General features: G+C 39.9%; 1 protein-coding gene across 5 annotated transcripts in view; it reads left to right on the top strand.

The window, feature by feature from the left end:
• cntn5 (contactin 5) overlaps positions 1-14,248 on the top strand; it is a 91,248-nt gene that overhangs the window by 42,120 nt on the left and 34,880 nt on the right. For 4 of the 5 annotated variants that reach the window (XM_067508447.1, XM_067508444.1, XM_067508443.1 and 1 more), the window contains 3 exons: positions 5,438-5,561; positions 5,688-5,863; positions 11,106-11,201. In XM_067508447.1, the coding sequence (XP_067364548.1) occupies positions 5,438-5,561; positions 5,688-5,863; positions 11,106-11,201 (396 nt within the window). The remainder of the gene's footprint in view (positions 1-5,437; positions 5,562-5,687; positions 5,864-11,105; positions 11,202-14,248) is intronic. The other variant, XM_067508446.1, reaches the window with a different exon arrangement.

Below are 14,248 nucleotides of genomic sequence, written 5' to 3'. Positions count from 1 at the left end.
AGCTGAACGTGATTATTCGTAAACAGTGGTTTGCCTCCTGATTATTTTGTTAGGAGTAATTGCTAGTTCTCAAATGTCACATCTTCTTTTTCTGGTATTTGTCCTGAATCACATTCTCAGTTCTGACCAACTGTCCAATATTCACATGGAAGGCTGAGAGCTGAATTTTAGGTTAGTCGTAGTGTGAACCAGAGGTGCTACATGAGTTTAGATTAAATTGTTTTTCAACCCCCTTATATATATACCAATCTAAATGGCCAGACATTCCTGAGTTTGAATAAACTCCTCCAAACGTGATTGGTGTGAATGCACTCTGCTATCTGTGCACTCTGCTTTCTGTTTGTGTGTGCAGGTCTCCTGCCTGTTTAGATTTGATGGGGAAATGAATCTCACCTATCCATCATTGTTGGGCACGGTCTGCAGTGACCGGGGTCTTGCCCTTTGTGAAATTGAAGTGGGATCCTGGCAATACCTAGCTCTCTCTGTGTTCCTGACCGTATAGAACCTATAGATAAGATTGATACTGTATCTCTGTCAAAAGGGAAAATTTAACAAGCCAAACACAGCACGGTAACATGCTATCGTGCATCTGCATGGGTCACTTGAGTAGTTTTGGAGAAAGTAATGACGGACTCTGTTTGTTTCAGGTCTTTTATCCATTTCCTTTTTTTTTTTTTTTTGTCCTTGTCTGCATATCTCTCTGTTTTATTCTATGACAGCATTATCACTATGAAGCCATAAAACGACTTCCAATCTTTAGAACCAAGGTGAGAATAATGCTTCTCCGTTGTCAGTGGTGACGAGGGCATTATAGCATTGCTCTGGATTGCTGTTCCCCGGGTAAAATGGATGCCAAAAAAGTAATGCACCTTTGGTGGGGATATTGCTTTTTTGGCTCTGTGACTGACAGATGGCCGTGGCACTTCAAGTTGAGTGATTCTTAACAACTTCTTTCACTTGTGTACAGTATGTGTTTGTATTTTTTCCCACACGCTCACACAAACCATATGCCACAAAGCACTGAAACCTATTTTTTTCAATCAACTCTCTAATGCTTTAGTGGTCACTGTTCCAGTAATCAAGCAGTCTTTTGGAATCTCAGTCTAGAAATCGTGGCTATTGTAAAAATTATGGAGTTGGATTCATTTTCTAGCCGTCTTTGTGCTTAATGTTTCTCAGATGTGAATATTGTCCATAACCTTCTCTATTCCTATCAAGAATAGAGAAGCTTCAAAGCCTGACTGCAGTGCGTGGCCTTTTAATGCCACCATCTTGTCCAGGTCTCTCTTTTGTTACCAACCTAAATAGGATCCACCTGGTTAAGTAAAGGCTAAATTACAGTAACTAGGTGTCCTGATATGAAAATAACTAATAAATATGTCAAGAATTTTTTCCCCATGTAAGAGCACCTCTGACCATCATGAAGATGTACTTCACTTGCCCGTGTATTTACTACTTTGAAGTCAATAAAACAGATGGTTGGTTTCACCTCACGCAGAACACATGGCACATTTATGGCTCTCAGCAGTACAATATACAATATATAGGTTGTAGCTCAGAAAGGACAATGGCACAACCCCACTTTTTTTTTTTGCGAGTGCCAAATCACAACTTTGAGTTTGTATACATCACCATGAACATAGTCGGAATCGAAGCTCTTTTTTAATTAATTGAGTTAATTGGGGATTTAACACAAACTGGGAATGTTCATTCAAGTCATCATATTTAATCATATAATTCCCTTCAGTCAGCGACTAGCTATTGTGGGTGACCATCAGCCGTGAGAGAACGCACGGGCCTGATGCTCTGCTGCGGTTTGATGTTATCCAACTCCACTTCTCGCATTCATTAGACGAAGCTCTGCTCGCGGAAACATTTTTTATTTTTTTTTTTAAATAGAAATTATTTTATCATAACTCTCTCCACAAGCTAAATGGGGACTGATGCAGCTTACTGATATTGTTCAGTGTATGAATGTAGAGACTTACTTTAATTCACTTCTTAACACCAACAGTACAAGCGCTGAATTGCTTTGCTTTATATGCGCAGCAAGGTTTGCAACTTAATATTGATTCATTTTCCTCCCCTGATTAGGCTATTATTTCAAAAGCTTTTTATTTCCCTGTGGAACAGTAAATTGCTGACAAAGGGTTAGCGAGATTATAGCCTAGGAACAAAACCATGACTCCCGTTTTGTCATCAGTTCATTCCTAAATAGCAAGACGTGCTCCAGTTGGGTGAGTTGCATTGGATTGTATTATTTATGGACTAAATGTAATGCCAGCTAAACATGCAGTTTAATGTTGTAAACACACAGCATGGATATCCAAAGTGTACAGTATGATTTGTCACATGTTGACACAAAGAGCATGTGTTTACTGGGCCAACATTCTGCACTGCTTCCGGAGAACACATGATCTGGCGGTCTTGCGAAGTCTACACTACGTGCATCATTTGTGTTAACAGAAGGCCCGGATCAGAGAGCGGAATGCTCTGAAGGATAAGAAGGGAATTGCAACCGTGGCTGTCAAACAGAATAATACATCAATATGTGGAGCAGAGTTACCTTATAACGCTAACAGGAGCACCTCACTTCAACAACAGCAAACCTTAGGCTTAGCCATGTAGGTATTAAACAGAGCTTTGCAAATATTATCCTAAAGTTAGAAGGATTGTTTTGTTTTGTTTTTTAAGGTTTGTGTGTGTGTGTTCAGGTAAGAAATTAATCTTAGTGATTTATAAAGATCTGTCTCTGTGTTCATCTACTGTCTCAGTTAGAATGTAGCTTTTTTGCCTAATATAATATAATATTTGCCTAATATAATACCTTTTTGTGGCCATCAACTCCTGATAATGAATCATGTGTATCACTGCCTTCCAGACACACACAAACATTTCTCTATTTGCACGAGCAAATATGATCTACTTGATGACGACATAGTGCTGTTAATGAGTTAGGTGTTGTGCAGATTACCTGCACAGTACTATAATATAAGCAGGCTGTGATGCTTCTGCTGCAGCACATACGGTAATTTGCAGTTGTTTGCTCAGATTAATGCACAGCGTGCCTACTGGTTAATTACCTAACAAAGCCTAAACCGGATGATAATATGCTTTAAGCTTGAACTATGACCAAAAGGATTGAGGCTAAAAAAACAACTTCTGCCTCATTAGACTATTTATGTTAACCAGTGACATTGCTGGGCTGCCTGACAACAACCACATTTCAATCAGGAGACGCACAGTCAGAAGGGGAAGACCAGAATGGTTCTATTGTGCACAAAACAGTAATGTGGAAGAGTGTTTTGGCGATTAGACCCTGTCACGACAAAGTACAAGAATTTCCGCTAATAATGTCTAGACGCTGTTAGAGGCTCAGTTGGTAGATTGGCCACCAACAGACCATAGGGTGGGAGGTCCACGGCCACGTCAAAGTTTCCCTGGGCAAAACTCTGAACCCCCAAAAGCCCATCCCAATCCAAACCCCAGTAGAAATTGGGGAGGGCTGCATCAGGAAAGATGTCAACATGCGGACTAATGATCTGCTCGGGATAAGTCAAAGGGCGGAAAAAATAAATAAAAGTGTCTAATCACTGTAGGCGGTGGTGGGGAAGAGGTCACCGCTGAAGATGTATATGGGGCAAGAGTCTGATGCGTATGGTGCGGGACCCATGGAAGAAACACTTTCTCCGGGCAACTTGACATTGATTCTACAAGTTGGGATCTCTACTGGAGGAATAGAAGACCATTCTTCAAAATGACACAACATGGATTGATTAGCCCCCTCTAAGGGTACAAACGTATCGAAACCATACCAGCAAAACACCCCCCACCTATGAACAGAGCCACCAGATCATCTCATTGTAGGTATCAAACATTCAGGCCTGTATCTTTCCCCTGGTGGACATCACACGTGCACTCGCCTACTTGACAAGAATATGGGGAAGGATGACTCATCCGAACCATATCACTATTACTATTTGTGGTTTTTGCGCCACTGAACTCTCAAATGTGCATTTGGCTTTTTATTGAGGGACTTTTGCACTGCAGTCCTACAATAACTTCCATCTCTATGTAATTGTCAACAGATCACGTTCTGTGAAAGAGTTGCTTTTTTTTTTTTTCTTTTAAATAAGCATGGTCCTAATGTACGACTATCATGGTTATGAAATATGCCCTGTTGACCACAGTTTCTCAGCCTAATTAAAAACTGCTTTCCCCTTGATCTAAATGCAGATGTCATTTTAGTCACTGTGCCCGTTGAACACAAGCCAGTTTCTGTGACTGAAGCCTCTGCCATCCATGCACCAGAACTGCAGGCCCAACTTGTTCTTGTTGCTTGTTGTTGCTCTTTGCTTTTCTCCCTCCACTTCCCACTCGCCCTAACCGGTCAAGGGAGATGGCCGCCCACCCTGAGCCTGGTTCTGCTGGAGGTGTCTTCCGTTAAAGGGGTTGTTTGTTCTCCACTGTTGCCTAGGACTTGCTCAAGGGGCAATTTGTTGGGTTTCTTTTACATATCTGTCCAGACTTTATTATGTAAAGTGCCATGAGATGACCATAGTGTGAATGGGCGCTACACAAGTTGTATACCAGCAAATCCACCGGTGCAATTGCAATTGAGTAATACTATATCGATGCTGACAATAAGAGCTACTTGTAGGAATTTTCTACCCAGGATTGGTTAACATCTGAACAAGGTTGGCATACTTGTGTTGCTGTAACATTGTTGTATACATGTTCTAGGCAACACTGTTGCAACTTGACAAATAAAAGCATTTTTCTTTTATTGACAACAAGAACAAACATTTCTAAGGAGAAGATGGGTATTGGCGTGTGAGAATGGATGATAAATGATAAAGAAAATCTTACCTCTTAGTTGTCCAAGCAATCATTTCAAAAGAGTAAAATATAGGTAATTGGCTCATAATGACATTTGTGAATGTTATTTTTTTTTCTTATGAGTCATATCCAACTAGGCTAAGAAGATAATCACAAAGGGTCACTTCTATATTATATATTTGTAACAGTATATCTGCTTAAGAAGGACAACAGCTTGCAGGGTTTGTCACCGATAACACATTTGGAGTCTCACTTTGGGGATAATGAGAATGCCTTCCCAGTGCTGAACAACCCAATCAGTCATTCGGTGTATCAAAATAATGTTATTACCTGTCAAAAAGCATGTTGTCTGCTACAGAATGAGTGCTAGTTATTTTATTGTCTATTTTGTTTATAATTCCATCTCACTGTGGAGGTGTACATCTTCCATTTCTCTTGTTTCATATAAAGGATGTTGGTACAAACTGTGCAATTGCACAAACCAAACTAGGGAATAATAGAAAATGTAATTGGATGGTAAAACTGAGTGGCTCTCCTGTGGTGATAATTGCAATCATCATTGTCTTTATCTCTCTCTCTTTTTTTTTTTTTCCCACAGAAAGTGAAGAGTTTGGTCCTGTTTTCATGCAAGAGCCAGATGATGTTATTTTCCCTTTGGATTCGGATGAGAAGAAAGTGGTGATTCACTGTGAAGCACGGGGGAACCCACCACCCACATACAGGTGTGACACACAGTATATGTGCCTGTCTTTTAATTGCAGTAATGCTTTTACAGCTCATTAGCTTGTCATTTCTCACAAATATATATTCAAACAAAAACTCTCCTTCCTTCCCCTTCGGTTTTTCAGTTGGTACATCAATGGGACGGAAGTGGATGCAGAGGCAGATTACCGCTACAGCTTAATTGATGGAAACCTAATTATTACCAATGCAAGTGAAACTACTGATTATGGGAAGTACCAGTGTAAAGCACAGAACAGCTTTGGGACTGTCCTAAGTCGAGATGGAATATTACAGTTTGCCTGTGAGTAGACTTTTTTTTTGTTTTTTTTTCCATTCATCTCCGCTTACATAGGTGTGATACACTGTCTGCCCTACCGTGTAGCTCTGTACAGTATGCCTGTGTCAGTAAATTTAAAAATGCCCGTTTTATCCTGTCAGACAAAGGTTGTGTGTGGAGAGCAGCTCTCTCACAGCAGATGATTAGCTTCATGTTCCTTCTCCCTCAAATCAACCTGCATGTTTCCAAGGGTAAATAAACACTGTTGTGTGTACAGTCGGGTTCCCACCGGCTTCATCCGATACTGTTGAGTTGCACTACTTACAGTGTATGTGCCCTCAAATGCCATGTCTCAATGGTAAATGAGAGCAAAAAGCACATTTCTTCCCCCAGTAATCCCCTGGCCTAGCTCCAAAACATCATCACAGGCTAAGGCAGTATACACACCGAGACTTGGGGCATTCTGCCTCAAAGGAAAATGCATTGTTGGTTTTTCTCTACGGTTTCCTCAGGAGCAATGACCATAATATCCTTATTGGCATGTCTACTGGGAGCTTAGCATTCTCAGTCAGCGAGCTGTTGCTGGAAAGTCTAGTGCTTGGTCTCATGTATTTTTACAGGGACTTACAGTTGTTACAGGAATTGCTATGGAAACAAATGGTTAGATTAGCCGGAAACTATGTAGACGGGATAAAGGGATGGAGTTCAGCTACATAAAAGAAATATTTTCCTAAGGCCAACACAACCACAGGTTTCTCTTATACTCTGTTTTTCTGCTTTTTATAATTTCATATATGATCAAAGAAGAGGACAGAAATCAAAGGAATACTGGTTCTAAATTAAGTATAAGCCGGACTGCATTGGCAAGCTGGAATGCCCAGATGGTAAAGCACAGACGCACACACTTCAAAATAGTGCTGCTAGTTTCTGAGGGACAGAAGCTGCATCTCAACATGTACCCCCCTTCTGTCCTCTCAACTCATCTCCAGATCTTTTCCTCCTCCTCTCTCCACTTGAGCGTCAAATCAGTATGTTAAAAAAATGAGCACAAACCTTTTTTTTTTTCTTTTTTTTTCCTGGCGTACTCTCCTGAAAATGAGCAATGTAACATCCAGGCACTCATTTATTAGTCGAAGCTTCAAGCTGTGACACTGTATTATCCATCACATTCTCAGTGGTAATATGCAAGGTTTTTGCCATAATTTTTGTTCTAAGTAGTAAGTGTGGTGTTCTGCACAGCACCTTCTTTACAGTGTGTTTCATTTGATGAAGAGAAAAGGATGGAGTCTCAGTAGTAAGCTGTAATTCTTCTCGTGTGCTTAGGCAGATTTTTTAATTAAGTCTTAAAGCATAGCGAGGTTTTAGCAGAGGGTATGCTTAAGGTTTAGATGATTGGCAGGTCTGTCAGCTGGGATGATGGCGTGCCACACATCCATTTTACCCAAGCCACCTTTGCCCAGAATTGGAATCTCTAATTTCAATAACAGGCAGGCCGGTTGGTATCCTGTTGTTGGGGGCGTAACAGGGACTAATGTGGAAAGATGCAGCACAGGCAGGCTGTGCCAGCTTCAAGGTATTACAGCGAAAATAGCATATAATCGCCTATAAAATTATATCATTATTATTCCACTTTTTGCCAAATCACACAATTTCCTTGCAGCGCGGCAGCAAATTTTCAGTAGCCTGGAGATTCGACGCCACAACCGAAAAATATTACTTTGCTGAGCAAACATGTGTGGCTATCTCGGGTTGTACTACTGAGTCAGCAGCAAATCCCACATCACACCAACTGTTGTTGTGATGAGATCTGAGGACGTGGTCAGAAATGTCCAAGTGGGAGAATTAATTAGTGAAGCAAAGTCACGCTGGAGTTTAAGAACACAAACGGAAAAGATCATATTGTTACATCTGTGAAAAAACTTTAATAGACTAATGTAGAACATCATATGCTATTTTATCATGTAAATAAAATAGGCTGCCTTATTTGAGTGGCATGAGAGCTTTCTGCCTCCTGAGCTGAACCTCTCTAAGCTGTATTCAGAGAACCTATCTAGCGTTCATTGCATGACCAAATGTATTTATTTATTTATTTGTTTGTTTATTATCTATGGCTACATAAGAGGTGACACATTAATGCGAGCGTTCCTGCAGCTTCATGCTGCACATGTAGTATATCCTCTACGTTAATTTAGCAGTTTTTAAAAAATGTGACCCTTCAGAAGCTCGGCCATAGAAACAAAGCCTGTAGCCCCACAGCACACATTTGAATGCAGAACCTTGTCTCTCTGTTTCAGCATTACAAATGGCGGGTATTTATCACTCAGTGTGGAGCTCTCAACTTTTCCTTCCCTTTTTGTGTTGGCACTGCACATTTTCATGCACTGATGCAGGCTGCTTTCACTTGTGCGGATATACATGAGCAGTTCTTTTTCTCATAAACTGTAATTACAGACGGTTCTGCGTTGGTAAAGCTTGAATGTACATGAAGACATCAAATAGACTCCGCTGCCTCCATTGACCTTTTTCGGTTTTTAGATGAGGAACCGGATTTTGCTTTTTTAGAAATGATACCTATAATTTCTAGCAGAAAAACTGTAAATTCTTCGTGTTTCCATTTTTGTTATGTTACGCTCCGATTTGAAAACTGATGCTAAATCGGACAAGGCAGCGGGCCTTCACCACAACATGCATGCAGAAGTCCGGGATTTCAGATGCAACTGAAAGTTTTAAAATGCTGTCTCTGTGTGGGCATTCAAGAGAATTGAATTTAAATTTTTGATGATGAGATTTCAGCTTTAACCTGAACAACATGCCTGTGCAGCCCTCCGCTATACATATACATTTTAATGCAAAAGGCTGCTCTGTAAAGCTGGCACACTGAACACAGCTCAGGGCACCTGTTTCATGCAGGGATCAGGGGAGAGGTAGAATAGACTAACCAGAGTGCACGAGGAAAGGTTCAGTCAAGGCTCTCTATCCACTGGTTGTGTACTGTGCTCCAAAGAGGTTTCGGTAGGATGTTTTTTTTTTTTTTTCTTCCCTCTTTGTTTAGAAATTCTGAGCTCCTGAACTCACACTTGGGCTTTTTTGTTATTTTTTTTTTTTTTAGCCGTGACTTCGAAGGCAGCAGGCAGAAAGGATGGCTCTGATCTTTCTCCCCAAAGAGTTCTTCTCTCGCTACAGACATGAGTCTGGCTGAGGCTCAGGTATTGAGCCATTCTGAGCAGTACAGTAGTAATGAAATTAATGAGCGCTTCGACTTCAGCTTTGAAGACCGCCACCCCCCTCCGCCCCCTGACACACACACACACACACAAAATACCTTAAATCTGAAATGATTAGTGTTTAATGCCCATTGATTGAATTCATACTGATCTTGAAATAAGTCATTAGCATTGAGCACCTGCTCCTTTGCTGAAAGTTTCATCACTGCATTTCTGGCCGTAAAAAATTTATACGAACATATGTTGACTTGTAATTTTTGAGGATGCTGTAATGACCATGCCGTACATTATTAAAAAGTCATTAATATTAATTTCCTTATATAACGGTAGTTTGCAAAGCGAAGTGAAAGATCTGTATTACACCTGTATTACTACTTTAACCGGTGATCGCGATGGTGCTTCTATCTCATTTTGCAATCAAACTACACCGTGAGCTTATGTCGGTGCTTCTTTAATTTTATTTCTTAATTTTTTTTTCTCAGTAAACGCAAGATGTATAAACACATGTGTCTTGAATGTGTTTTACCACAGAAAACTGTACTATTACTGGGTCTTTTGTTGTGATATTCTACACTGTAGGTTGAACTGAACTGTTTCCTGTGGCAGCTGGTAGAGTAGCAAAGTGAAAATACAATTAATTATTGAAACGTTTAATGCTGACCATGATTACAGCCGTGCACCATACTTCGCAACTCGCTGTGTTTGCAGCAGTGTAGCTGGAGAACGTCACCTGTCCACCACAGCATCAAACCGTGGTATTAATGCTGATTGGTGGAATTACAACACTGAAACGTCAGTATTTAATGTCATACTGCATCTGTAGAATGGAAAAACCTTCATCAGTAGTCCTCACACATTACATGTTTCTGTTTTTGTGTTTTGTTGTTTACCTTTTTCTGTTATATTCCTCTAATATCTAATCCTGTTTATCACTAGATGAAAACTCTGTGTAGCTACAGTACAGGAGATTGATCATCAACAGCTCGTGATTTATGTTTGAAGAAAACATGACAGAGGTAGAATGAAGCTACATTGACCAAGAAAAAAAAAAAAACAGGGCGGCTGCCGTGAATCAATAGTAAAGATGGTGACAATCAGTGGCTCTCCCTCTCTACACTCTGGTGGTGGCATTGTTAACACAAATAAATCCACAGCAGTCACACAAAACAAATGGGCCAAGATGATGAGATCGAGTACGTCCAGGACTGAAGTCCAACACAACTGTGATAATAAAAAGGCATGTCCGGGTCCAGCATTGAAACAAGCCAGCAGCCCACAGTGTGAAGTCCAGGTCTTATGACAGCCCACTCTCCTGGTTGATGCTACTGAGAAGGTGCAGAATACCACATGGAATATTTCTTTTTTGCCTTTTTGAAATGGTTGGGCTATTTCTTCTGTCTGTTGCTTAGAATGGTTCAAATTAACCTTTTCCTTTGTACATATTTCCCTTTTGTCCTTTAGCTTCTAGTGTGGCGACAAATGCAACTGCTTTGTAGATGAGAGACGTGATAATAGGACGCACAAATGTTTGGAAAAATAAAGAAATACAAATGTGTGCTACATTTTAAAATGAGGGCCATGGACCATTATCACTAAATGTGCCAGACATTTGTAGGAAATGCTGGTTTCACAAGTCACTCTTAGTCTGAGCGTCGGATAATTATGACTAAGAGTAAACACTGCCCCGCAAAGTGATGCAACGAAAGTGCTGGAGACACAGAAACAAGCCCTGGGTCAGCAGCTTGCCGTCTGATTTCCACACTTTGGCTTTGCTCCAGCTAGAAGTTAAACAGGCAGCATTAGATTCCAAAAAGACAGCAGTTCAGGGACTTTTAGATGCAACTACTTCCAGCCAAAAACAACCAAATAAAAAGAGAGGTTGATTACCATCTAAAGTTTTTATGCTGTAGAGGCTACAGACCACAGTTAAAGCCGAGTGTCTTAATTTTCTTTACGTCAACTACAAAATAAACTTTACAGTGTCGCACCTTCCAATCGCGTCTTACTGAGCTTCTTTTGTCGGACTGTATGTGTTGTTGCAGATCTTGGCGCTTTCAGTGGGAAGGCCAGAGGTGCAGTTTCTGTGCGTGAAGGCCAAGGTGTTGTACTCATGTGTACTCCTCCTCCTCATTCACCAGGTAAGACTTTGGATCTTCGGTCTCTGGCATATTTTCTTCTCCTCGCCGCCTCTGGGATTGTCCATAAACTCCTCTCTACTTGGCATGATTCCAGTGACAACAAGTAATGTTATTAGCGTGCCAAGGTGAAAGATTATTCTCCCTTTGATTTATTTATTTATTGCATTGCATTTTGATGGTTATTCTCCTGTCCCTCCATTCATCCGTCCATCCACGCTGTTCAAATGATGAGTATGATAAGTAACACTATGCTGACATCCAGTGAGATCAAATTTGCTGGAACATTAGAAATAAAAAGAAATGTTACACAGCCAATTATTTCACTTAGGCAGAGCATAGACACCACCTTTAATGGCACATATTACATATTCATTCCTGCAGTTGTCCTCTAATGTAAGCCGTTATGTGAGCCATGAATCACGCAGGCTTTCTGTTTGCATCAGTTCTGTCATTACTGCTGCACTGCACCCGTGGGAATGTTTGCCAAGTGTTCTTTAGCAACCGATCCCATTTCTGGGTGCCATTTTACATGACAAGATAGCAGCCAGAGAGCCAGTGACCGTGGGAGGGATTAGGGAAAAAAAGACTGAATGAACGACTATTGATGCTCGATGATTGACGGACTAAATCTAGTTGAGACAATTCTCATGCTGAAAGTTCTTCATTGACACACAGGTGTTGCTCTCACGTTACTGGAGGTGCATAGAACCCACTCGGCATTTTTAACGTGTCAAACCGCCCTTCAAGAATGATTTTATTTTCTCAGCCTAACGAAGGGTTTTCGCTTAACAAAAGGTGACTGACATCAAATTAGAATGGAAGTCTGGAGATGATTTTATGGAGTGAGATCAGCATAATGGAAACGGTGATTTCCTGTCTCCTTAGGTTTGTTACAGTCTTGCTACTATCAGCTGTAAAACTGACCCAGGTTTCTGTCATTGAGGTCCACTCAAAGACCCACACGCAAAATATGTTTATAATTACTTAATCAAAACAAATTGGATTTTACAACAAATTATCATCAAATGGCAAAAAGTATTGTGTGGTCAAACACCTCAGTGAGTCATTTTAATAATTTGCATTCTGGCTTTTGTGTGAATTTTTGTGACAGATGTTCCAAAATCAGCATTTATGAACCACACAAAATGACATCAAAGATTTGATCCACAAAGTGACACGAATGCCACTTTCCACGGATAATCACTGAAGTCGGTTGAATATTAATGTCATTAATCAGTGATCATCATAAATCAATGATGAATGTAATAAATAAAATTGCAACTTTGAAGCAGTTGCTGCCAGCAGGTTTAGATTGGTTAATACTATAAACATAAATATATTTGTATTTTACAAGGTCCCTCAACAAAAACTAAACGAAAACGTTAGCTTTTGCTGCTTAAATTTTGCATTAGGGTTCGTGTATCTATACAAGCAGTTGTCCTATAGTAGCCATACTACATGAGAAAGCTAACGTTTTCCAAGACCATGAATAAATGATATCACTTTTATAATATTTTCTTCTTACATATTGGTAAATGGCATGGCAATGTTTGCGGCTTATGTTCAAATACACAATGTGAGTGATTTCTTTAAGGCTCCTGGCATGAAATGAAAAATGATCTAAGACAATGACAAAAAAAAAAAAAAAAAAAAAAATTTATATATATATTTTTTTTAAATGCCGCAGCCTTAACATTTGCCAGTGTGATGAATACTTTTGTGACTCAGAGCATGTCACAATTGGAATTCATATTGTATAGGGAGTGCAGTGTTTGGGTTAAATAGGTTGTGGGAGGATTCAGAGACATTAAAATGCCACTTAAATTAGATGGGTCTTATGAGTGAAAATAATTGGGAATCACTGAGATGTGGAAAGTTTTTTATTTTCCATTTCATGGCTTTGAGCACTTGTGATCAGTTTTTATGTGTCTTTGGTAAATAGAGTTTTACTTTTATGAGGCTAAAGTATAATGACCTTCGAGTTAAACCTGTTGGAAGTTTGCTATCCGTCACATGGCATTTGTAGAGAGGATTACTTTTATTTATGCTGTATTTATATTTTAAAGAACCAATATATGTCGATTAAGTTAAAAGTGTGTGGGGCTTGTGTTACATCTGTCCTTCTCCTTATGAAGTAGCCCTCTCAGTAGATTAAACGAACCATGCTGACTTTGCAAATCAGTCTGATCATTTTCTGACTTATTGAAGCCATTAACTTTGAATTCACATCCAGTCTTAAATTGAGTCTTTTCAGATGTGGGCATTTTTCAAAAAGCTATTAGTCATTATTTAGAGGACTCTGATAGCGTAACGAAAATAGTTGTCTTTTTTCTCCTGAGCAGACAGATTAAGGATGCACAATCAAAGAGAAGTAACATATTGTTTGGCAATATTGAAGATGAATTTTGTCTCCGGCTCTCACAGTCCATTTGTTTTAAACCAGTGATAGATCCTGCCATGCAAACTATCCTCAACGGAGAAAGCAAACAGCATGCTGTCAAAGTCTACTATGTTCATCATAGTGGCAGTGGCTCCTTCCATCAGTTCACTTTATTACCCACACATTCCTGTTCAGGGTCACTGGAATGACTTTTTTTGCTCCAAATTTTATTCTAAGCCACTATGTCATTACAGTTTTCTTTATTTATCAATATGCATTGTGAAGATGCTCAAGTCTGCCAGGGATCCGGACTTTAGGCACTACACAGTCACGCAAAGAGCAGTAAGTCATGTACTGTGCAGTGTCGTGTTTGGACTGTACACCAGTGGAGATAACACTGCTTTTGTCAGTTTGTGGGTCTCCACACGCAACCAAGCACAGTGGAATCAGTCCACCTGAGAATAATAAGTTATCGTACAGCAGGTTTACCTTACACCAATTAATTAAGATCACCTCACTGCAAATACCATGCTCAGTAAGGCCCTGCTTAAATGTCATTTTATCCTCTTTAGCGCCCCCAGTATTATTTTCTACACATCGTACAGTCATTGTATATTCATGAGCCAGCTGAGCATCTGTAGCTGTAAAAATCCTATATTCATTACTT

The sequence above is a fragment of the Channa argus genome, chromosome 6 (assembly GCF_033026475.1).
Source record: "Channa argus isolate prfri chromosome 6, Channa argus male v1.0, whole genome shotgun sequence".
Classification (NCBI taxonomy): Eukaryota; Metazoa; Chordata; class Actinopteri; order Anabantiformes; family Channidae; genus Channa; species Channa argus.
This window is presented reverse-complemented; position numbering and strand designations above follow the sequence as displayed.